Raw genomic sequence first — 26,176 nt, 5'->3', positions numbered from 1 at the left:
ATCTCCCTCTTTCTCACACACACACACACGCACAAGGACATCTGTATGTGTGAGATACCCTGTATCAGTATCATTATACCAGTTAGTGAAGAAAACAGAAAGATCTGTAATAGTGGCTTTTTAAAGCTCATAATGTTAAGTTCAGGGATGTTACAGCAACTCTGGGAGGGTATCAAGGACTGATGCTCCTCTCTCTGCCATCTTTAGTGTGAGGCTTTCATCCTCAAGGTCACAAGACGACTGCCGAAGGTCTTGCCATGAAATCTGCATTCAGGAGGAAGAAAAGGGGCAGGGTAAAGGGTACTTCTAGCTAAATAAGCCCTCTTTAAAGAGTTTTTTGGAGCCCCTACTCAACACTTTTCACTTATGCTTCATTGACCACCCCTTTCTACAAATGACCTGGGGAAATGTAACTTTTTTAGATGGGCACATTGCTGCACCCTACATATTGGGGTCTGTCACTGTGGGTGAAGGGGGAATGGGTATTGGGTAGGAACTGGCAATCTGTAATGTAATATGTAAATAAGTATTAGCCTCTTTTATGAAGAATATTGTTAGGTTGTATTTACTGTTTTAGAGCTTGTTTTCTTTTTCTATTTAACAATGTGTTGTGAACATTTCCCCATTTCTTTAGTCACCTTTCTAGAAGACGGCTTTGATTGGCTACATACTCACTTACATGGAAGTACCATAATTTCTGTAACCTCTATTGTTACACGTTCCATTTGTTCCCGTCTTTTACTGTTATTAATGATGTTTTTTATGCACCTTTAGAGTAAATCTTTGTCAAAAGTTCTGGTCATTTCCTGAGGATGCTTTTCTGGAAGTAGAATTGCTGGGTCCTGGTGTGTACTTAACAGTTGCTCTCCAGGTCCTCACTTCCTTCATTCTCTGCCTTGGGAGCGCATTTGAGCTTACTTTCCTGGTAGCATTCTTGCATAGATGGCCCTCTGGTTGGGAAATCTGCCCGCATTCACCGTGTGTCTCTGAGGTTTTGTGTTTGGCCCCAAATGCCCATGTAAGTCTCTTTCTTGGTCTCCACAGACCTGAGAGGTGGTGAACCCCAAACTCACTCAGCAGGTATGGAGCCCTCTTAGTTCCAGCCACGGACCCTGCTGCTTCCTCCATGGAGGGTGGGCTCAGTCCCTTCCTCCTGTCATCAACAGACAGCCAGAAAGGAATGCTGTCCATCCACCCCTCTGGTTATTCTTCTCAACTTTTCACTCATTTTCTTCTTATCTCTTCCTCATCCACCTTCTCCATGCTCTCCCATCTCCCCTCCTGCCTGTTTTTCTAAGGAAGAGCTTTCATCTCACACTTGCAGAAGCTGAGTCCTTGTCTTTTCTAGTTAAGGGTTCAGGGGTTCTGTCCTGAACTGATTAGTGTTAATAGGCTACTCAAACTCTGCAAATGCTCGATTTGCTTCCTCTCTCTTAATTCTCATACCTTTGGACCTGCATTTAATTTTACCCTTGAGAAGCAGCCTTGTGCTTTTGAACTTTAGCAAAACATTCTTAAAAATCTGCTGTGTTTTTGTTTCCTTCTGAGGTCATTCAGGCTTAAATAGCTCTTTTTTTCAGATGTATTTAGATTCAAACTGTGAAGAGAGTTGTGCACTGGATAATTAATCGCTTTTGTATCTTCTCAACTCTACTTATTCCTCTATTAAATTTATGATTACTAGGAAAATAATACCTGTTCTTGGTAGAAAAAATACTCAAACAGTAGAGAAGGATATAATGAAAATTAAAACCTGCTGTTTCTCACTCCCATTCCATTGAGAAAGCTGCTGTCAGCTGGTCCTTGTGTATCTTTCTGGGAAATGATTAAATGCATAAGACAATATACATGTATCCCCACCCTTTTCTTTTTATCCAGATGTGCTCTTGCTGTGTGAACTGTTGTGCATCCCCACCAGTTTTGTTTCCTGAAACCACTGACCGTTAGAGAACTCCCAGGATTTGGGTCCTAGACCCAACTCTACTTCTGCAATAGCCATGTGGCCCTGTGCGTGTCATGGACATTTGGTTTAGATAATCTCTAAGTTCTCTTTTGGCAATAAAATTCTCAGAAGTTTTTTATTTCTACTTGTACCTCATCACTACCCTTTGCTTTTCTTTCTTTTTCCTCATAGTTTATTTATAAAAATTTAAACCAGTTTAAGATTGATTTTGCTAAATGGGGTCAGAATGGGAAGTAGATTTCAGTGGAATTCTAAACAGTAAATATCATTATTAGTCATAATGACCCAGTATTTTTTATACTATGCTCAGACTTTCCCTAAGTACCACCTTTGCTTTGCATTCTTAGAAGATACTCTGATTTCTTTAATGTTCATGTTGGAATGTGATTTTCCTTTTCAACAGACACAACAAGAGGAGGAAATTTTTTGTTGACCCCCGTTGCCACCCGCAGACAATAGCTGTCGTCCAGACTCGAGCCAAGTAATTAATTTTATTGATATTTTGACGCAGGGATAAAATCATGCTCATCTCTGCTGTTTCTCCCTCTTACTTCCACTGATTGGGGGGTGAACCTGGTTTAAATGGGGGTTGTTGAGTTTTACTTTCCCTCCCACTTTCTTCCCAGGATCTCATTGGTGAGTAAAATGTGTCAGAATTGAGGAGAAAATACACAGTGGCTTTAATTGCCTTTGCTTTATATTAAGTTACTGTGTTGTTTTGTTTTCTTTTTGTATAAGGAAAATTTTAAATATTAAAATAACTTCAACGGTGTTTCAGAAAGTTTGAAAAGCAGAGGAAAAAATGGAACTCTGACATTACTGTTATGATTTTGTGTGTATTCCTGCAAACGTAGTTCATCGGGAATCAGTACAATACCTGGGAGTGTGATGTAGATGAAGCATATTGTGTTTGTTTAGTGCTGTCACCAGACAAAACAAACCCAGCACAACTCCTACCTGTGGGTGTGTTTATTTGCTTTCTCCTTGTAAAAGCTGGGCAATCTTCCTGTAACCCGATACCACCATCCCTTCAGAAGGGGCTTGCTGACGTATGATTGGAATTAGATGGTTTTAAGAACCGAAGGAAGGTCTTCTTCTTTGTCTTAATGATGGTTTTCCATTCACCTAAGGTTGATTCAAGGTGAAGGTGGTGACAGCTCTGTTGTTACAGGTAATTGGTTCTGTAGCCCTAGGAAGCGACATTCCCAGGCCTCTCTCGGGAGCAGGTTCTGACAGGAAGGGGCAAGGGGAGTGGTAAGGGTGGAAGAGAGAAACAGCAGGTAAGCTGTTGCAGGCACTTGAGTTTGGGTGAAGCTCTGTTACCACTGAAGGTCTGGGTTTGGGATGGGGGATGCGTGTGTGTGTGTGTTGGGATGGGGTGGGGGCATTGAGGAAAGACACAGAATATGAATGTTGTATCACTGGAAGAAACTTAAAGTAATTTGATTTTCCCTGGTAAACCAAAAACATGATTGTTCTTTGTCTTCTGTCTTTGCAGATATACTGGAGTTCTCATCGAGCTGAAGTTACCCCAAGAAATGGACTTCAGTGGAAAAGATGTCAGTGGAGTGCTGTTCCAGTACCCAGACACTGAGGGAAAGGTGGAAGACTTTACAGAACTTGTGGAGAGAGCCCATCAGACCGGGGTAGGCAAACTTCCCCTTGTAGGGGTCCATGGAGGTGTGTTCCAATTTTGAATTATTATTATTATTTTTGGTGTATCTTAATTTCCGTACCTTTATCACCTGTACTGCTAAAACTGTCTCCTTCCTACCTCCTTCCTTCAAGCTTGTTTTGTTCACTGATTGCTGGCACATAGTAGGCACTCAGTAAACGTTTTTGAATGAATCAATGAGTAAATGAAGTTCACAGGATATGAACCAATTCTGCCAGTCTACCTGTAATGGAGAGAATTTGCTGCTCTCTCACTGCTCTCAGGGGAAGGTGACAACATTGTCCACTTTCTCTCTTGTTTCCTTTCTAGAGCCTGGCCTGCTGTGCTACTGATCTCTTAGCTCTGTGTATCTTGAGGCCTCCTGGAGAATTTGGGGTAGACATTGCTCTGGGCAGCTCACAGAGATTTGGGGTGCCGCTGGGCTACGGGGGACCACATGCAGCCTTTTTTGCTGTCAGAGAAAGCTTGGTGAGGATGATGCCTGGAAGAATGGTGGGGGTAACGAGGTAAAGCAGCTCATGTTTCTCCCCTTTTATGGTGGTTATCATTTTCCCTGTTCCTTCTTCTGATCAAGAAGTTATTGATTTCTCTCAATTTAAATGGGCTATGCTGGGTTGGCTAAGGAAATGTACAGCATAGATTCAGAAGAGAGAATCTGTTTGGGATATGAACTAGTACCTCTTGTCAAATGTATCTCTTTGTATGTATTTGGAAAAGTATGTGTGTAACTTACAACATATTTGTATTGAAGCCATATAAGTCAATTTATTTAGGCTGATGAAAGCCTGAGGGACTGAATATTTTAGGTGTGTTTTATATCTAACCAGTTTCTTTCTCAAAAGTATTATCATGCCAGACAGTTAGGTAGAGACAAGTGCAGTGGTAGATTACCATGAACACATTAAGTGTGATCCACATTATTTCCTGGAGGCTCCTGCCACGTGGCCATTCAAGTAATTTCTAAATGTACTTTCCTGAGTGCTTCTCATGGATGAAGCTCCTCAGATTAAGAATTTAGATGAATGTCATGATTATTACTGGGGAAGTTTAGCATGATCTTTTTGACCTTTCATAAAAACTGGGCCATTAACATAAGTAAATAATCTGTATCAGTGAATGGTGTGTATTTTTGAAATACTTTCAATTTGCCACAGGACAACAAGGGGTGCTTTGCTTTTTAGTGCAAACACAACCTTTTCTTCAAGTATTCTTACATTAGCTGCTTTCAGTGATGTCTCTTCACCAGACGAGATGAGGCAGAGGGCTTTGCAATTCCAAAAGTTTAATGTATTAATTATTGTCTGCTGATTTTTACATTGATCTTTTTAGCTTTCTGAAAAATGGACCCCAGAGCTGGATGAAATAAAGGATGACCGCCAAATCTTTGTGTTTATCCAACTTTTTAATTGCATTAGGAAGGGAAAAATTTAGTCACCATCATTATGTTAGTCTGGGAAAGTTCTGGGAGATTTCCTTTCAAGGTTCCCAGTCTTGTTGTATATATCTCAGTGCTGCAAATCCTCAAAGTACAAACTAAATATTAGTAGTCCTGTTAAGAAGAGGACAGTTTACGAATTGTTTTCTTTATGGCCTTGCATTAAAGTAAGTTTGCTGAATTCACTTCAAGCTGGGAAGGAAAGAAGCAAGTCCATTTGCGACATCTCCTCGTGCCATGATTATCTGAGCTAACTGGATGTTTTATTCTCGGCCCAGAGATGCCGCTGGGAAAGAAGTGTATCGTCTTGCTCTTCAAACCAGGGAACAACACATCCGTAGAAACAAGGCTACCAGCAACATCTGTACAGCTCAGGTAGATCACATGCCTGCCCTGCCCACTGAGTACCTTACAGTGTATAGAAATGAGCTACTCATTCATTCACTCAGTTGTTCATTCATTCATTCACCACCTAATGAGTGGTGTGCACACCAGGAATAGCAGATCTTATTGGGAGAAGAAGCCTTGTGGTCTTCTCAGAACCAAAATATAAGGTATTTCACTGGTGCTCTATGTATGCACGCACTTCACAGTGCAGGGTCTCTAGCATTCTTGGCCATAGTGCAGGACCGTTATGGGTGGCAGTTGGGGCATTTTCTCTTAGGGCTGCCATGGAGGCCTTCCAGGATAGAGTGAGGAAGGCAGCTTGAGGGTGCTCGAGGTGACTGTGCTGGAGGGATGGTCTGGATTGGCCAGCTGGTTGTGGTCATGGGGTACTCTTACTGGGAACTCATGATAGGTGTTCCTGAAATGGATGAGATCAAAGAGCCGGAGCTTCCTGGCCTCCTACCCATCCTGAGAGCTCTATAGCCATCGGTCTTTGGAGCAGTTTCCTCAACAGGTTTTCTTGTATTGCTTTTTGCCTCAGGAAGGTGGCTGCTGCTTTTCAGTAAGAGCTCTTCTCGTATCACAGGAGGAGCCAGTTGTCACAGGCTTTTCCTCTGCTGGACGGCAAATTGATATTTACATGATACCTTTACTTTCCCTAATTTACCCTCCATTTGTTAAATTCTCTGCCTGCATATTTTGCCCTCCTCTGCAGCTGACTGCTGCTGTACTGCCCTTTCTGCTCATGATGTTCTAGAAGTTGTCTCTCTGATCGTAAGTGCATTAAAGGCCTCAGTTTTCTGCTTCAAGGTTTGGAATTAATTTTCCAGGTGAACTTGTGCCATCTGCAATGAATAAAATTTACGTTCCTACTTCTTTATTTCTTCCAGTTCGTGTTTAGCTGGTATTTCATCATTTAACTTGGATGATAAAAGGTCTCTATCTTTTTCAGCAATTATTGCAGTGATCTTTGCCCCAGAGATGGGCATACTGTGTCTTCTCTGATTTTCCTCTTCTCATTCGGAAATCTTCTAACTCTCTCTTGTCTATTTCATTTCATGTGTTCCTTTTCATAGTTGCATAAAACAGTTGCTCATAACTCCAGTGTCATTCTCTTCGTCAGCATGAAATTGCTCTCTTTTGTCGGATGACTGATGTCTTTTGAGTTGTTCCGTGACCACTCCATGTCATTGATCCCAGTCTTCTGCTTCTTGCAGCAACTGCTCCATGTTCTTTTCAGGTCTGACCCTTTCCTCCTGAGCACGATAGGGTCCCCACTGGACTTCTTTTAGTTTTGCATCATTGATGGTCCACAGCTATTTTTTTTTTCCTGAAACTATGTTACTGAATTTTTATTTCTATAAATTTGTGGCATTTCTACAGATGTCTGAATTTGCATCATGTTCTGTTATTTATGTTCTATTATACCTCAGCTTCTACCACAACAAGGATTTTTTTCATTAGCTTTTTCTTTCTTTCTTTTTTTTTGAGGAAGATTAGCCCCGAGCTAACACCTGCTGCCAATCCTCCTCTTTTTGCTGAGGAAGACTGGCCCTGAGCTAACATCTGTGCCCATCTTCCTCTACTTTATATGTGGGATGCCTACCACAGCATGACTTGACAAGCTGTGCCATGTCCACACCTGGGATCTGAACTGGTGGGCCTGGGCCGCTGAAGCAGAACGTGCGAACTTAACCGCTGCGCCACCAGCCTATTTTTTTTTTTTTAAGATTGACACCTAAGCTAACATCTGTTGCCAATTTTTTTATTGTTGTTGTTCTTCTCCCCAAAGCTCCCCAGTACATAGTTGTATATTCTAGTTGCAGGTCCTTCTAGTTGTACTATGTGGGATGCCGCCTCAGCATGGCCTGATGAGCGGTGCTAGGTCCATGCCCAGGATCCAAACTGGCGAAACCCTGGGGCACTGAAGCAGAACCCGTGAAGTTAACCACTTGGCCACGGGCCGACCCCTCATTAGCTTTTTCTAAAGTCAGGTGTATTGAAGTATAATTTACATTTCATTAGCTCTTTTATTGAGCTATAACTCACCCTAAAATTTACACATTTCAAGTATACAGTTCAATGGTTTTTAGAATATTCACAAAGTTGCACAGTCATCACCAGCATTTCATTTCAGAACATTTTCATCACCACTAGATGAAACCCATTCCCAATAAGTAATCATTCTCCATTCCTCTTCCCTCCCTGCAGCCCCTGGCAACCACTAATCTACTTTCTGTCTCTGTATTTGCCTATTCTGGATATTTCTTATAAATGAGATCATACAACATGTGGCCTTCTGTGCCTGGCTTCTTTAACTTAGCACACATTTTCCATGTTTATCCATATTGTAGCATATCAGTACTTCATTCTTTTTTATAGCTGAATAACATCCCATTGTATGGATATAACGCCTTTTGTTTATCCATTCATCAATGGATGGACATTTGCGTTGTTTCCACTTTTGAGTATTTTGAATAAGGCTGCTATGCACAGTCGTGTACAAGTTTTTGTGGGGACATGTGTTTTCAGGTCTCTTGGGTATGTACCTGGGAGTAGAATTGCTGGGTCGTGTGGTTACTCTATGTTGAACTTTTTGGGGAGCTTCCACACTGTTTTCCAAAGTGGCTGCACCATTTTGTATTCCCACCACCAATGTGTATGAAGGTTCTGATTTCTCCACATTTTCCCCAATACTTGTTATTGCCTGTCTTTAGTTGCAGCCATCCCAGTGGGTGTGAGATGGTGTCTCGTTGTGATTTTGATTCGTACTTCCCTAATAACTAATGATTTTGAGCATCTTTTCATCATTAGTACTTTTAAAACAATTGATATATAATTGACATATATTAGTTTCAGGTATACAACATAATGATTCAATATATGTATATATTATGAAATGATCACCACAGCGTCTAGTTAACATCCATCACCACAAATAGTTAACAAATTTTTTTTTCTTGTGATGAGAACTTTCAAGATCTACTCTGTTAGCAATTCATCTCAGCTTTTGATTACTTTCTTTAAGTATGCTGATTGTGTTGTTTGTCCAAATTATCAAGTAAATTTGAATTTTCATTATCTCGGTCTTTGTTTCTCTGAACTTCCTCTGATGTTCTAATGCCTTTCCAAGATTTTTAAAAGTGATTTTCTACTTCTCACTATTTTGTTGGTCAGTCACTTGATATAACTTCCTGCTTGTGAAAAGAACCATCTCTAGATTAAAAAGGGACATGAGCCAACCTCCACAAGGTTGTTTTGATGGATGGTTTCCAGAGTATTTTGTGAACATCAGGTCTGAGTTTCTATACCCCAGCAGCATAGCCATGAGTGTTTAGAAACACTATATCATGGATCGTTTACTTTAGACTTGCCCTCTCACAGCTGTAAGCTGTTGTGGTGTTTCTGTATTTTATTTCTATTTGTTACAGAGTCCACAAGAGTGTCTACATTCTCTCTGGGACTTTCGGTCCAGCAAAGTCTATTTATGTGTTTTCTCATGTCTTCTTTTCCTCCTGTTTTTTTTACTGACTGCTGACCTCACTTTCTGGTATCTTTTGAGAACTGTTTCTTGTTTTGCAATGGCCCATAGAGATTCCTTCTAGCAGACCATCAGAGAAAATGTGTACATAACAAAATAGATCTGATATTGAACATCATCTAACTTTAAAGCACTGTGTTTCTCAGTTGAGCTGAGTGTCTGTTCCATGAGGTACCCCTTCCCCCGCCCTGGGGTGATTGGCCATGAAGGTGGACCTTGAAATGCTGACCTGATACATTAGGACAAAAGTCATTTTAGTGGGATGGGAAACCTCAGAGAGCCCATGATGCTGGACTAGTGAGATGGGAGGGGCTGTTGGAGAACAGAGTGGACTGGGCAGGCGAGGAGTCTGAGACTTGAGTTTCGCGCATTTACCTCAGGTGAAATTGCCTGGGTAGAAGGCTGCTTGTTGGCAGGATCTAAGGTAAAACGCAGGTGAGGGATAGGACCAAGAGACAGAGAAATAGGCGGTGGGCCTCCATCGTTTTCCACCAAGTTGTCACTCATTTTGGTTTATGACCCTAGCCAACCTCTTTTTATCCTCTCCTCCTGACCCAAGGTGCCATAACAGTGGGTCCTTTCCTTTCTCTCTATGCAGGACTTCCTCACTGAAGCAGCCCTGGAACTGTCTGTATCCCTTATCTCTGAAAGATTCCAGTGCCATTTCTTTCTGTTTCCTGTCACACTAGAACACACACTTCCTATAAATATTTTTATGAAACCTCAATCCAATGGTCAAGAGAGATATCTTTACCTGAGAAAGTGACCTTGCTGTCAGCAGGGAATAAGCCATTGGGTCCTGATTTTCCCTTTCTAATATATCTCCTGCCAAGTCATTATGGTTTTTTTAAGGATTGGCACCTGAGCTAACAACTGTTCCCAATCTTTTTTTTTTTTTTTTTTAAAGATTTTATTTTTTCCTTTTTCTCCCCAAAGCGCCCCGGTACATAGTTGTGTTTTCCTCTAGTTGTGGCATGTGGGACGCTGCCTCAGCGTGGTCTGACGAGCAGTGCCATGTCCGCGCCCAGGATTCGAACCGACGAAACACTGGGCCGCCTGCAGCGGAGCGCGCAAACTTAACCACTCAGCCACGGGGCCAGCCCCTGTTCCCAATCTTTTTTTATTCTTCTCCGCAAAGCCCCCCAGTACATAGTTGTAGATTCTAGTTGTGAGTGCCTCTGGTTGTGCTATGTGGGACGCTGCCTCAGCGTGGCCTGATGAGTGGTGTCATGTGCGTGCCCAGGATCTGAAATGGCAAAACCCTGGGCCGCCGAAGCAGAGAGCCTGAACTTAACCACTCTGCCACGATGCCGGCCCCTCATTATGGTTTTATTTCCCTGTGTCCTGCACTTTCATCTTTGATCATCTTTTGCTACAGATTCTTCATTCATCTGGCTGAAATTCAGCTTCAAGTGCTTTATTTAAGGCCTCAGGAGAATTGAATCCCCTCACATCTTGTGTGTTTGAAAGTTGCTTGTTGCTTTTATCCTTGAAGAACAGTTTGGTTGAGTATAAAATTCTTGGATTTCACTTTTTTTCCCCCTAAGGCCTTTATTGCTTCACTGTCTTCCAACATTAAATATTGCTTGTTGATATCTGATGACAACTTGATCTTCCCCTTAAGGGTGACATGATTAAGTTGCGTGGATGAGACCCCTTTATAATGGTTTAGTGACTCCAGGGAGTCTTAGATGCTGTTTTCCCCTCAGGTCGTCAAGCAGGTCCCCAGCTATTGTAGAGCATGCAGGAAATCTGATGATTTTGCATTGTCCTTGTTTTTAGTTTTGGCATCCCAAGTCAAGTAATATTCCCTCCCACTAATTGTCTTCCATCACGTTGTTCAACATGACTCTTGAAATGTTCTTGTCATTTTAGGCTCTCTTGGCGAACATGGCTGCCATGTTTGCCATCTACCATGGTTCCCACGGGCTGGAGCATATTGCTAGGAGGGTACATAATGCCACTTTGATTTTGTCTGAAGGTGAGTCAGTTACCTGTTTTAAAACTTTGGGGCATAACAAGACTGATAAACTTGAGTAAAGTTGAAAACTCACTGCATGTCCAATACTGTGTGCAAAATTAAAAATCAAATAAGAAATGGGGAGAATATTTTCAATGTCTGTGATAGACTGTGTTAATATTTTCAGTATATAGAGCTCTCACTCACTCCTCCTGTTCCTTGAGTTCATACTCAAGAAGGATGAACCCTCTGAGAGAAAAACAGGCAAAGGGTAATTTTAAAAGAAATATAAGTATACAAATAAATGGCCAATGAACATATAAAATTTCAACTTCACTATTAATCATAGAAATGTAAATTGAGGGGCCGGCCCAGTGGCACAGCGGTTAAGTGCGCACGTTCCTCTTTGGTGGCCCGGGGTTCCCCAGTTTGGATCCCAGGTGCGGACATGGCACCGCTTGGCAAGCCATGCTGTGGTAGATGTCCCACATATAAAGTAGAAGAAGATGGGCACGGATGTTAGCTCAGGGCCAGTCTTCCTCAGCAAAAAGAGGAGGATTGGCAGCAAATGTAAGCTCAGGGCTAATCTTCCTCAAAAAAAAAAAGAAATGTAAATTGAAACAGTAAAATAGTATGTCTCCCATTACATTGGCAAAGATCAAAAAGAATACTTAGATTGGTATGACATTGTTTACAATAGCACAATCTTGGAAACAGCCTAAATGTTCAATAATAAGTGATTAGTTAAGTTGTGCTACATCCATACATTTGAATATTAAATAGCCATTAAAAATAGCGATATGGGTATTGATCTGTAGAAAAGCAAAGGTGTTCATGACATGTTAAAGTTATAAAGTGTACGTCAATGGATGAATGGATAAAGAAAATATGTTATATATGTAAAACAATCTTATTCAGCCATCAAAAAAGGAAATCCTGCCATTTGCAACAATATGGATGGAACTTGTAGGGATTATGTTAAGTGAAATAAGCCAGACAGAAAAAGATAAATATCATATGATCTCACTTATATGTAGACTCTTGAAAATGACAATAACCAAACTCATACCAGATTGATGGTTGGCAGAGGGGGACTGGGGGAGATGAGCAAAATAGGTGAAAGTGGTCAAAAGGTACAAACTTCCAGTTATAAAACAAATAAGTTCTGGGGATTTAATGTACAGAATGGCGACAATAATTAATAATACTGTATTGTGTCTTTGAAAGTTGCTAAGATCTTAAATGTTCTTGTCACAAGAAGAAAATTATAACTGTGTGGTGATGAGTGTTAACGACTTATTGTGGTGATCATTTTGCAATGTGTACATGTATTAAATCATTATGTTGTACACCTTAAACTAATACAATGTTATACATCAATTATATCTTAATAAAAAAATAGTTCTAAAAAAGGGTAAAGAAATATATATGTGATAGTTCACTCTCATACACACACACGCACACCACTTCTTGAGGAATGTACACCAAAATGCAACCAGATTTCTGGATGGTGATTATGGTAATTTTTCTTCCCTTTTTATATGTATTTCACAATTTTTTATAGCATAGTAATAAACATTTAATTTTTTTTATTTTTATTTTATTTTTTTAAAGATTGGCACCTGGGCTAACAACTGTTGCCAATCTTTTTTTTTTTTTTCCTGCTTTATCTCCCCAAATGCCCCCTGTACATAGTTGTATATCTTAGTTGCAGGTCCTTCTAGTTGTGGGATGTGGGACGCTGCCTCAATGTGGCCTGATGAGTGGTGCCATGTCCGCGCCCAGGATCCGAACCCTGGGCTGCCGCAGTGAAGCGTGCGAACTTAACCACTCGGCCACGGAGCTGGCCCCTAATTTTTTTTTTTAAAGCAGCCACTAAAATACTGAGTAGGACCAGGAACAGACTATAGTAGGATTTATCTTGTTATTTCTCTGGGAAACGTCAACGGCCAAGTTGCAGGTTTCTGTGTTGGAGACTGGTGGCTCTCCTATCTCGTCTAGGTCTCAAGCGAGCAGGGCATCAACTCCAGCACGATTTGTTCTTTGACACTCTGAAGATTCAGTGTGGCTGCTCGGTGAAGGAGGTCTTGGGCAGGGCTGCTCAGCGGCAAATCAATTTTCGGCTCTTTGAGGATGGCACCGTAAGTCAAACTTACAGTCTTCCAAATTTTCATGACTTTTCTCATTAAAAAGATTTCTCTTTATTTAAAAAAAAATCAGTGTTGGAACTTTGGGCACATTCTATCCTTTGTAAACAATCTTCATTTCCAAGCTGGAACATTGTGACCATTTCAAATAAAGGATAATTCATTCTCGGTTTTCTTTAAGACTTTGTATTTTCATATTTGGGATTCTTAGGCACATATTTGGTCATAATACTCTTGTCTTCACAATGTGACTATTGAAAGTAAAGACTCTATGAGAAGCGATATAATAAAGTAAATTAAGGGAAGAAAAGGGTAAGTATATCTAGGACCAGTGGAGTGCCCTGCAGCCATCAGACCATTAGAGTCCAGAAGAGGCTTGCAAAATTCTAAACTTTGTGAAATCTAGGACTGGTCTAGTTGCCTTCACCTAGGGGCCAACTTGGGTATAATGGTACCCCTATGCTTTGGAATAACTGGGACTTTTGTCCAGCAACTTCTCTCCTGTGACCTCTCTTGGGTTTTGTCCACTGATCTTGCCATTTAGAGCTGATGTTTTCCCTTTCATTTTCATTTCTGTAGCTTGGTATTTCTCTTGATGAAACAGTCAATGAAAAAGATCTGGACGACTTATTGTGGATCTTTGGCTGTGAGTCATCTGCAGTAAGTAAAATAAAAATATGCCTTCCTCATAATGACTGAGGTGGTATCAAAGATGGCTTTGCCTCCTTTGGGCCTGAGAGTGAGGGAGAGGGGGCCCAGGTGTGACGTTGTGCAGCCTACTGTTAAAATTATAGCTGACCAACCCTGTCACTGCTGTGGGCCCGCGCCAGGCTAGTTGGAAGGATTGTTAATGGTGTTTAATTGAAACTGTCCCTAACTTGAAGATTCATGACATTGACATCTTGGTTATTTTCATTTTGGGAAAATTACGATACTCATTCATTTCACAAATGTTTATTGGAGATGTAATACATGCCAGGCACTCTGCTAAGCCCCGAGGAGAGTGGTGAGTTAGACATGATTCCTGCTCTTGTGGAGCTTATAGGTTTATGGAGATCAACTTCTAAGCTCCAAACAGGTACAAGATTACAATCCAGGTTATGTGAGTGATGTCTGAAGATGCTCTGTGAACACAGGGGTGGAGCTCCTCACCAAGACTTGGAAGAAATTGCCCTAAGCTGAGATGTGAAAGATGAGTGGGAGTTTTCCAGACTAAAATGGCACAATTGAGGAGAAAGACCATGGGACCAGAGGTGTTCCAGACACTAGGAAAAGCAGCCTCAAAGGCTAGAACGAGATACATTACATGAAAACCAGAAGCAGTTGAGTGTGGCTGAATTGGTTTATAAAACAATGAAATATCATGGACATGCGAGGAGAAAGGTTACAATTCCATGGAAGGAGGATGAAAGGGAGAGGGATGAGTAGCTACCTAGATCTGGGGCAAGGTGTTAATCACAACACTGTACACAGCTTGGTGTATAGTAGGCACTCAGGAAATATTTGTTGAATAAATCAGTGAAAGGAAGCGTTTACTGTAGAATTAGAAAGGTTCCAGAGTCTCGAATGATGCTATCCTGGTTGTCTATGTCTCTTTGAGAGAGGACTTCAGTTTCAGATAACCAATGTAAATCATCAGAGAAGTATCACATTGTTCTCTTTTAAACTTTAATTAATGAACAGGACTGAGTAAGCATTTCTCCTCTAGAACACTGCACTAAATTTAATCATGGGTATTTGTTCCATGTGTTCAAGGAATATTTGTGGAGCACCCACCGAGGGCTCGAGGTGGCCATACTATCAGCTTGGGGCAGAATGAGGAGCAAGCCATTTATTTAATTATATATTCTGGATATAAACCCTTATCAGATAAATGATTTGCAATGATTTCCTCCCATTCTGTGTATTGTCTCTTAACTCTTGATAGTGTCCTTTGTTGCAGAAAAATTTTTAATTTTAATGAAGTCCAATTTATCTATTGTTTTCTTTTGTTGCTTATGCCTTTGGTGTCTTATTTAAGAAACCACTGCCAAATCCAAGATCATGCAGATTTGCTCCTATGTTTTCTTCTAAGAGTTTTATAGTTTTAGTCTTTAAATTTAGGTCTGTAATCCATTTTGAGCTAGTTTTTGTATACGGTGTAAGGTAAGGGTCCAGCTTCCTTCTTTTGCATGTGGATATCCAGTTTTCTCAGCACCCTTTATTGAAGAGACTGTCCTTTTCCCTGTTGAATGGTCTTGGCAGGTGTATTTTGTTACTGTTCTTAAAGATAAAAGAACAGTGTCAAGTGAGAATCCTTACTTGGTTGCTATCATAGTAACTTTTTTGATAGCCCTGTAAAATAATTTGCTGGAACTTGCTTTGTTACTTAAGGAACATGCAGGTGATGTCAACTTTTTTTTTTCCAGTAACAATTGTACATTTTATCTGATTTCCTGTGGCAAAGGTCAACAGAACTTAAAAACAGTGTTCTGGAGAATTGCCATGATTCATGACTTCTGACACCTGTCACCACACCATGCCAGACGCCTGGGGTGGCGGTGGTGGTAGTAGGAGATTTCCAGCGCTCTGTTAGAATCCATGCGGGCTGCAAGCCTGGAGGTGCACATGTGGTTCTAGGCACAATTCCTGCTCCTTAGGTTCGGTGGTCTCTCCATGCAGGAGCTGGTTGCTGAAAGCATGGGGGAGGAACGGAGAGGTATTCCAGGGACTGACTTCAAGAGAACCAGCTCGTTTCTCACACATCAAGTGTTCAACAGGTTTGTGTGGCATGTGGGACTTCTGCGTTGTGTACTGTGGCTTGAGGATGCAGTAGAGAGCGGCTTCTGACTCCGACTGTGATACGGCCTGGGTTATTGTGGCTCACCCGTGGCTCAATTATAAATCATTGTCGTGAGGATCTCCATCCTGGCCCAAGTCCTGACCAAAGCACACTTTATTTCCTGGTGGCTCTGCTCCCTTGGCACTGTCACCCTTAATTCTGCTTGTCAAGAAAAGGGAATTTGGATGCATAGTTGCCAGGCTGAAGTTCATACCCAGGAACTCAACATCCTCTTCTTCCCCACCTTCCTCTCCTGCCCACGGGCGGCTTCTTTTCCCAGGCATCCTCTGAGATTCATGAGGGTTCCCTGCCTTTCCCTCTGATGCATTGTTGTCATGTTGCCCATGGCCCAGTTTCATCTGTATGTTGAAGGTAGACCTCAGTGTGTTCTATCTTCCCAGAAGCTGAATATGGACTCTTACTTATCTCATTTTATTGGGCCTAAGCATGCGTTTTGTGTTCACAGCTATCACTCAGAAACAAATATTGTCCGATATATGAAGAAATTGGAAAACAAAGACATTTCCCTTGTTCATAGCATGATTCCGCTGGTAATTGTTGCCTTTATTCTCATTTCCATTCCCACCCTGATCCCACCTCTTTGGGTTGCATCTGATACGCTGTAAGAGGGATGAAGGGGTGACCATGCGGGGAGATCGGAGGGCTGATGGATGGACCATGGGAAATCACTAATGTGATACATTTTGGATGTGCTTCTTAAAGGGCTCCTGCACCATGAAGCTCACCAGCTCATCTGAACTCGCAGTAAGTAGGTCTATTAAGAGGGAACTTAGCAGGGCAGTGTTCTGGCTTGTACGTGAGCAGATAACTAGACAAAGCTACTGGGACTGTGATTTACGAACTACTTTAATAATCTTTTACCTTGCTATTCCACAATCTTGGGAGAAACCCTAATTTTATCACAACTTGACCATTTAAATTTATGAGTAAAATTATTTTTAAAAACATTAAAATAATTAAATGTATAGTATTTATGTCTTCCTCCCCCACCCACCCCCTTTATTATTATTTTTTAAAAACCTGCCATGTTAAAAGCTTTAATTTTTATTAATTTGTAGTTGTTATCCTCAGATAGAATTAAGAACCTTAAGCCTTCTCTCTAGAAATCCATTCACAGTGTCAGAAGCGTAGAGATTTGAGGTTTAATTTATTTCTTGTGTCAACAGAAGATTTGTGTAACCTGCTGTTGTCGTTGGTAAGTATTCGTACTAGGCTAGGATCCATTTTAGCAAATGCATCTTGTTCCTTTATTCTGTAGGGTTATTCTGATGTGACAAATCACATTGGGCAAAGGAAATCATTTTATATTGTAATAGGAAGATTTTCCTCATTTCCGCATTCCTTTATGTTGGTGTCTTCTTCTTCTTAATGAAAACAGAGAATAATACATGTGCTTTGTAAGAGTTTGAGTAAACCATACCTGAAACACCTCTTTGGGTTTCATGAATATAAATCTATTTTCAGGCCATTTTGTTCCTGAAAAGATAGAAAAAGCTTATATTTTTGTATAAGTTCCTTTCCTGGTCTCTGTGACCCACTTGTAAAATGAAGATAGTAATAATATTTGCCTCATAAGATTGTGATGAGACTTAAATGAATGAATATATTTAAAGTGCTTAGAACAGTGCCTGGCACATAGTCAGCATTTTTTGTGTTAGCTATTGCTATCATCATTATCATCAAAGTTCTTATTATTACTATTATAATATGTACATATGCATATGTTTTCTCCTCTCTTGCTCTTCAGCCTATCACATGGGAAGAATTCGCAAACATCCACCCCTTTGTGCCTCTGGACCAAGCTCAAGGGTACCAGCAGCTTTTCCAAGAGCTTGAGAAGGATTTGTGTGAACTCACAGGCTATGACCGAATCTCTTTTCAGCCTAACAGGTAAGAGGAATTCTGTTGTTTCACTTGTCAGTTACATAACATGCACCCCAAAACTTAGAGGCTCAAAATGAGAATTTATTATTTCATATCAGTCTGTGAGTTGAGTGGACAGTTCCACTCCACTGGGGTGGATACTAGAAGCTTCAAAGTGGCTTCATTCACATAGCTGGCAAGTTAGTGATGGGCAGTTGGCTGGGAGCTCCGGTGAGGATGTTGACCAGGACCTTTTTTCTTCTTCCTGTGGACCTCTCCATGTAGTTGCTTGAGCATCCTCCCAGCATGATGTCTGGGTTCAAAGTGGAGTGTTCCAAGATGAAAGGATGGGGAAACTGCAAACCTCTTAAGGCCCAGACAGCATCACTTCCAGAGCATTCTGTCTTTTAAAGTAGGGCCAGCCCAGATTGAATGTGGAAGGGGACAACACACAGTGTGAATTTTGAGAGTTGTGGTTCATTGTGGGCCATCCTCAGAAACCAACTTTGGTATGGTTTAGCTTTAGTTAACCAGCTTTGGACAGGTGTAACTACTATACCTATCAATGACGTAGCTTAAGAATTAGAATCAAGCACACATGTTAATTCCTAACAAACAGCAATGTCTCAATCTAGTAGGGCTGGGAGAACCTGGATCTTGGTTTATTTGAAAGTTCCTTCCCCACTTCCCCTTGGTCTTTGTGTATAAAGTAAAAACTTTGAAGAACAGTGATTTTCAAAAGCAGAGGGCTCTAGGGACATCTCCTGGGTACTTGTTAAAAATACAAATTCCTGGGCCCCGGTGCAGACCTACTGATCATAATCTCCACGGTTTGAGACAAGGAATATTTTTAAGAAGGAATTAAGTGATTTTGATACACAGCCAATTTGGAATCCACTGGATTTGTCATCTCTCTGTCTTCATGGGAATAGATGGATAGATAGGTAGACAGACAGATGGAGACACGTTTTAAGTGTATGAGTTAACATCTTAGGATACCTTTAGAAGAGGACTCACCTATCTACCCTGAGGTTCTCTACCTCACACCACTCAAAGTGGGTTCTCCACCAGCTGCCTCAGCATTGGCATCACCTAGGAGCTTGTTAGAAATGTGCAGCTTCTATTTCAAGATACAAAAGTCAGGCTCAGACCCAGTGGCCTAGTGGTTAAATTCAGCATGCTCCACTTTGGCAGCCTGGGTTCAGTTCCTGGGTGCAGACCTACACCACTTGTCTATCTGTGGCCATGCTGTGGCTGTGGCTCACAAACAAAAAGAAGAAGATTGGCAATGGATGTTAGTTCAGGGCAAATCTTCCTCAGCAAAAAAAAAGGAAAAAAAGATTAAAAATCAGATGATTTTAAAACAGATTCACTTATTGTCTCACTTTCTGAGACAGAAAGTAATCAGATCTTAATCAGATATAATCAAGCTCTACCTGCTGTTTGGCAACACAGGTTACCCAGCAAAACCATGCACTTTATAAAAACAATATGCCCTATACAATACAGACCTTTCAGGAATAGGGCATATGGCAAATGAAAGGACACAGAGCTTTTTAATAATAGTCCCTCAAAACCTCATCTGGCAAATAGGAAGAAACTGACATTCATGGAAGTTAGGGTTTAGTGCACCTTCATTAAAACGTCATCATTCAGCTTTTATTTTTTTTAAGTAAGGGAGGAACCTAGTGAATTTTTAACTTGAGGCAGTAAGACATTTGCTAAATGTAGAAAATAAAGAAACTTCGCCCTCTAGTGATGGAATATGATCACATCTTCTGTGTCATATTGGAGAGTACTTTTTCAAGACTATTTTAATTCTGTCATTAGCTCTTATAGTAAATTGAGGTCCCAGCCAGGGTCCCCAGAAGGCTGACCTAAGAATGAGGAGGCTTGCCTTCCCTTCAAGCAGTGGTTCCCAACCCTGGCTGGAAATTAGACTCACGTGGTGAGTTTATAAAAATCCCGATGTCCAGATCACAGTCCCAGATGAACTCATAACCTCAGTGGGGAAAGATGGGAGTGAAGGGAGGGACCCAGGCAGGAGTATGTCTTTACAGCTCCCCAGCTGATTCCACCTTGCAGCCAAGGTTGGGAACCACTGTCTCAGAAGTTTCTCTGTTGTTTTCCTCAGGATAGCTGGTGTTTTTCTCTGTCCTGCTCTCATTCTTAGGATTGACAGAGAGATTCAGTACCCCATCTCAGTCTTGCAGGAGGGAAAAGATCTTTCTCAGGATGTGGTTCCTGGCAGTGATGTCTTCCCCACCTCCAAAGATTCCTAGATATAACACTCATTCCCAAGAGCTGATTTGAGAGTGATGGGGGCTGTGCACAAAGTTTGGGCTCAGATGAAGGATACTTTTGGTCCTGAGCAGAGGCTGCTGTGACAGATGGGAAAATGCCTTATTCTTTGTTGGGAAAATACAGGGGCCAGGCTTCCACTGAGTGAGGCAATTTGATGTCCTCATTTGGAGAAAAGAGGAAGGGATGCACCACATATTCTATGTGTGAATGATTTTATTTTTAGCTTGTTACAACCCTATCTTGGTTTATTTGTGCTAATCTTCTCTCCATAAGTAGATTATAAATTCCAGGTCTTATAATCTTTTTAGATTCTAGGCCTTATAATTCCTCTACCACAGGGCTAATTACTTATTGGTTAATTCATCATGATTTATTGCTGGCTAGTGGCCACTCACGTCTAAGGAACTGATGTAGGCTTCCTATTTTTTGTAAGACACTTGACCCCTCTGTACAGAGGAAGAATTTAGTGTACCATGTCAGCCATGAAGTTATACTCATAAAATAAAGGGCACAGCCACAATTATCATCAAGGGACCATTTCCCGGTGTTTTCATTACCTGACTAATTGGAGTTGGTCAGTATGTCTAGAGAGTTCCAGAGTCTAGTCACCAAAAAGTTTGGAATCTAAATGTTTCCTTTCCTATTGTGTTATTTTATGAAATTTAAAAGATAAGTATGGCAAACTTTTTAGGAAGTGGCATTTGTAATATTTTGCAACTCGAAAATTTTTTTGTTGTGATAAAATATACATAACATGAAATTTACCGTTTTACCATTTTTAACTGTACAGTTCAGTGGCATTAAGTATGTTCACATTGTTGTGCAACTGTCACCACCGTCCATCTCTAGAACTTTATCTTCCTAAATTGAAGCTCTGTCCCCATTAAACAATAACTCTGCATTTCTCCCTTACCCCAGCTCCTGGCAACCAGCATTCTACTTTCTGTCTATATTAATTTGTCTACTCTAGGTACTTCATACAAGTGCAGTCATACAGTATTTGTCCTTTTGTGTCTGGCTTATTTCACTTAGCATAATGTCTTCAAGGTTCATCCATGTTGTAGCACGTGTCAGAATTTCCTTCCTTTTTAAGGCTAATATCCCATTGTATATATGTAACACATTTTGCTTATCCATTCATCCATTGATGGACATTTGGGTTGTTTCCACCTTTTGGCTATTGTAAATAATGCTGCAATGAACATTGGTATACAAATATCTGTTTGAGACCCTGCTTTCAATTCTTTGGGGTATATATTTAGAGGCAGAATTGCTGGATCCTATGGTAATTGTATGTTTAATCTGTTTTTCTTTTTCTTTTTGTCTCCAAATCCCCCCAGTACATAGTTGTTTATTTTAGTTGTGGGTCTTTCTAGTTGTGGCATGTGGGATGCCGCCTCAGCATGGCCTGATGAGCGGTGCCATGTCCACACCTAGGATCCAAACCAGCGAAACCCTGGGCCGCCGAAGCGGAACGTGCAAGCTTAACCACTTGGCCACAGGGCTGGCCCCTCTGTTTAATTTTTTGAGGAACTGCCGTACTGTTTTACACTTCTACACAGAGGAATAGATGGAAAGAGGTATATGAAGAGATGGGCGCTGAAATAGAGGCATAGATGGAAAGAGGTATATGAAGAGATGGACACTCAAATAGTCATAGGTAACACTTCAGGTGATTTTACTTTTTGTCCTTATGCTTTTTTAGATTACTGAAAATTTTTTTTAACTGTGATATATGTCATCATCCAATCCAAAAAAGAAGTTATTTTTATTGTGGGGAACATGCATATTTTGAAACAACTAAATGCGTGGTAAGATGCTTACAGATTCCTTTCCCCTTTGAGTTCTCCGGATCTTAGAGGGCTTCTGCATCAGCTGATAGCATGATGAGGTCAGCTTTGAAGCTTGCCCTGGGGTTGGAGGCAGACTTCAGCCTTCCTTTGCAGCAACTCAGTATTCAGACAAAAAGTGAGAGAGGCTGGAGACATAGGGCAAAGGAGCCAAGCTCAGTTCTAGCTCTGTAGAGTAGAATAATATTTAACATCGAGTGGACTTGAAATACAACTATCTGGTTCTAAAATGCCTCGGTAGGAGAGCTGCAATTTTCAGGCATGAACCTGAACGTTTCTGCAAGGGGCCTCGATGGCTCTGCCTTGTCTTGGCTGCTGGGCCCTTCCATCCTGTCTTCAGATCCAGTAGGTTCTCTGTTATGCTCACGGAAGGCTTTTACAAATCCTTCTGTCTTTCTCTAATAGTTCCTGCCTAGGTATAGACTGCCACAAGGCCTTTCTCTTCAGTGGGTTTTTTTCTCAGAGGGAAATCAGCTCACAAGATAGGTTAGAACCTAGAATAGCTGAGGGCCCCGACGTCTGTTGTGGGGCTTCTCTCTAGGGGTGTAGGGTTCTCTCCTCTACAGCAAGTAAGGGGATGCTGCATTATTGATTTGATTGAGGTTTGAGGAATGGATAATAAAGGATTTTATAACCATAAATTGTGGCATAAAATTTTTGATTCATGTAGCCAAGCCTTCACTTGGTCTTTCTATTTTCTGGGATAGTTAGATCCCAAAGCTGTTTAAAGGACTTGAAACAAAAATGTCAAGAAACTTGTCCCCATTCTCCTATTTATTTGCTCAATCTACAAACCCAGAGAGCACTTCCACCTTGGTGGAGAGCATAGCCAAATAATATTTAAGTACGTTTCCATTTCCTACTGTGCCCAGCTCGGCTTGCTTCTGCTTGTTCCCCATAAGGCTGTGACACTCTTAAAATCGTTCAGTGGCTCACAAGTACATTCTAGGAATCGCTGAGTTAGAATTATAATGCAATGTTTAAGGAAGACAGAAACAGTAATTAACACCTTCCAAGGATATCTAAAGTGAAAGACAAGCTGGAATTATTAGCTCACTTGGCTTATAAGAGTGAGGAAGTTGTTTTTATCTTTAAAAGCTGCAAACTGTAATCTTGAATGTAGATAGATCTGGCAGTTGCTTTCCCAGAATCTCCTCCAGGCAAGGTTCTTAAATGAAGGTGTGAATAGGGCATAATCAATGGCTCTCAAGCTTGATTATGCATGAGAATCACCTGGGGGCTTGTTAAATTGCTAAACCTCGCTGCTAGTTTCTGATTCAGGAAGTCTGTGTTGGGGCCTGAGAATCTGCATTTCTAACAAATTCCCCGGTGCTGCTACTGTGCTGGTTTGGCCATCGCACTGTGAAAACCACAAGAGTAGGGTTGCGGGGTTCTCAATGCTGGCTGCATATTGGAATTACCTGGGGATCCTTTGAAGAATACTGATGCCCTCCTCACCCCACAAATGAGGTACATCGGAATCTCCTCGGGGGGTGGAGCCCAGGCATCAGAGTTTTTAAAGAGCTCCTCAGGAGATTCTAATGTGCAGGGTTGGGTTGGAGAGTATGTTGCTCTGGAGGAACACCAAAGAGGAAGGCTTAGTTAGATGACCGATATCTTCCAGTGGAGGGAACTTTGAAATTGGCCTTTGAAGGCCAATCCACCACCATCATGTGCATAATAGAATAGTTTACAGCAAGGAGAGTCAAACACCTGATAATTGCCATCTCCCTCTCCTCCCTTCCTGAGCTCACAGTAGACATCACTGACTGGCTTTAATATGACTGATGCCATTGATCATCTCTATTATGCTTTCCTGCTGAGCCTAGTGCAGCTTCAGATCCTCCCCTACTGAGAGCTCTGGGAGGCCAGATATCAGAGACCCTCTCTGATTAGGTACTGATTTCCCAAAGAAACACTCAGAATGCCAGAAAGAAGAGAAAGAAGGGTGAAGGATGAAGGATGAAGAAAGCCAACTTTGGGGAAATAGAAAGCAACAAGGAAAAGAACCTCCCTTCCCCCAATTTCCTTAACTCTCGAAAGTATATTTTGATTTTTGCAGTTTGTAAGGCTTTGGAGCAATGATTCTCACACTTTGTGCACCCCCCAGAATTTCTGACTTGGTAGGCCTGAGGCAGGCCAAGAATTTGCATTTCTAACAAGTTCCCAGGTGACACTGGTGCTATTGCTTGGGGAGTTTGAGAGCCACTGCTTTGAGGTAGTCTTCAGGTATCAGAAAGGTCAAAGCAAGTGGATCTATCCAGATGTTTCTTGACCAGAATTCAAAGGTTAAGTATAGAATTTAGTTTATGTCAAATTAGATACAGATTGGTAAGAACATTCCAGAATGACGTATTGAGGGGTCTCTATTTTAAGCTGATAGAAGTTGAGACCCAGGTATTGTTGAGGTATGCAACAAAGAGTTAGACTGATTAAAATCCTATTGCTTCCAAGGTATGTGTATGGTAAATTATCAGTCATCCTGTAGATCCCACCTGTAAGACAGGAGTCACCACCAGTTTTTACCTTATGTTCTTGGGAGTGCTCTTACGAGGTTGCCATGAACTGAAGCGGGTTGTTTCCTTGCAGTAGCTGTTTTGATGATTTTACTGCGATCGGTTTTACCATAACATCAGTTTCTTAGCTAATCTTTCACTTGGGTCATTTTTGTTCCTGACTACTTGGTGGTGTTTTTAAAGTAAAGAAGGGTTTGGATGAGGGGGAGTTTAGCATCAAAATCTCCAACATCAAAACATTATATATCACAAACAATAATTACTAGTGTTTCTTTCTGGAGAGTGAGACTGGGAAGAATGGGAGGAGGTTGCTTTTTTTACCTTAAGCTTCATACTCTTCTTCACTGATGCAAAATTTCTTATCATATGGATTTATTACTTTTATAATAAATATTTAAATTTACCTGTGAGAATTAGGTGGCATCCCCATGTGACAGATGAGGCAACTAAGATCCAGAGGAGTAATTTGCTCGGGGTCAGACTGCTTGAAAAGGGACAGCAGATTGAGCAGATCTTTCATATGAGAGGCAGGAGAAACTCCAGGATGGCCATCTCTTTGTTAGACCTGCCTAGGAATGAGTGACTTTAAGATGCTGTGTTGTAGGGGAGATTTAATTATACTCCCTATGTAAGGCTTCCCGGTTGCAATAACAGAAAATGGGTTGGACTAACTTAAACGGGAAAGCAATTTATAGGGATGATGTTAGGTGCTTCGCAGAACTGATGGAAAAGCTGGAGAATGGGGCTTCAGAAGTGACCAAGACCCAAGGGAGGCTGGCAGCAGAGAACTCCAGGGCAGAGTCACCACTACCACTATGGAAAATCTGTGACTGTCCCATTCTTTGGGTCACTCCCTCCGGATTCATGAAGTCCCAGGCTGGAGTATCCAATGGGCTGAGACTGGGTCACATGTCCAACACCTGTTAATGAGTAGTGATTGGGAATATCTGATCCCTTTTCACATCTATAGGGTGATTTAGGACCCTCTCTTTCCCCAAGACTCACACAAAAGGGAAAATTCCCCCAAACAGTAAGAGAACCAAAAGGCTGTACATTCCCACATACACCCCCACAAAAACAGCAACAATGAAACCCCAGCAAATCTCCAACATCCTCAAGTAAACTCTTCCTTTATATTTCTAAGCTCATTCACCTGTTTGATCATCACAGCACCATTTTCTAATTGGGCAGTCTTTGTTTTTTACTGTTTGTTGGATATGTCGTTTGCAGATATTTTTCTCCCAGTCTGTAGCTTGTCTTTTCATCCTTTTAATAGGATCTTTTGCAGAGCAAAAGTTTTTAATTATGATGAAGTGCAATTTATCAGTTTTTCCTTTTATGAATCATGCTTTTGATTTCAAGTCAAAGAACTCTTTGCCTAGCCCAAGATTCCAAAGATTTTCTTCAGTTTATTCCTAAAAGTTTTATATTTTTGTGGTTTACATTTAAATCCATGACCCATTTCACGATAATTTTTGTATAAGTTTTGAGATGTAGGTTGACCTATGACTGTCTAATGGCTCCAGCACTATTTGCTGAAGAGGCTCTCTTTCCTCCATTGAACTGCTTTTGCAGCTTTGTCAGAAATCAGCTGGGTTTACTTCTGTGAATCTATTTCTGGTTTCTGTACTCTATTCCATTGATCTACATGTCTGTCCCTCCACCAGTAACATACAATCTTTATTTCTGTAGC

The 26,176-nt window shown here is 41.1% G+C and overlaps 1 protein-coding gene across 1 annotated transcript in view; it reads left to right on the top strand.

Annotated features, from left to right (window-relative positions):
* GLDC (glycine decarboxylase) overlaps positions 1-26,176 on the top strand; it is a 90,590-nt gene that overhangs the window by 31,568 nt on the left and 32,846 nt on the right. The window contains exons 5-15 of the mRNA XM_046664908.1: positions 2,367-2,444; positions 3,462-3,609; positions 3,948-4,144; positions 5,352-5,448; positions 10,877-10,982; positions 12,963-13,102; positions 13,688-13,768; positions 15,770-15,867; positions 16,396-16,480; positions 16,653-16,694; positions 17,698-17,840. Of these exons, the coding sequence (XP_046520864.1) occupies positions 2,367-2,444; positions 3,462-3,609; positions 3,948-4,144; positions 5,352-5,448; positions 10,877-10,982; positions 12,963-13,102; positions 13,688-13,768; positions 15,770-15,867; positions 16,396-16,480; positions 16,653-16,694; positions 17,698-17,840 (1,215 nt within the window). The remainder of the gene's footprint in view (positions 1-2,366; positions 2,445-3,461; positions 3,610-3,947; positions 4,145-5,351; positions 5,449-10,876; positions 10,983-12,962; positions 13,103-13,687; positions 13,769-15,769; positions 15,868-16,395; positions 16,481-16,652; positions 16,695-17,697; positions 17,841-26,176) is intronic.

Source organism: Equus quagga, chromosome 6 (assembly GCF_021613505.1).
Source record: "Equus quagga isolate Etosha38 chromosome 6, UCLA_HA_Equagga_1.0, whole genome shotgun sequence".
NCBI lineage: Eukaryota > Metazoa > Chordata > Mammalia > Perissodactyla > Equidae > Equus > Equus quagga.
The sequence above is the reverse complement of the archived record's forward strand: the minus strand, read 5'-3'. Positions and strand labels throughout refer to the sequence as shown.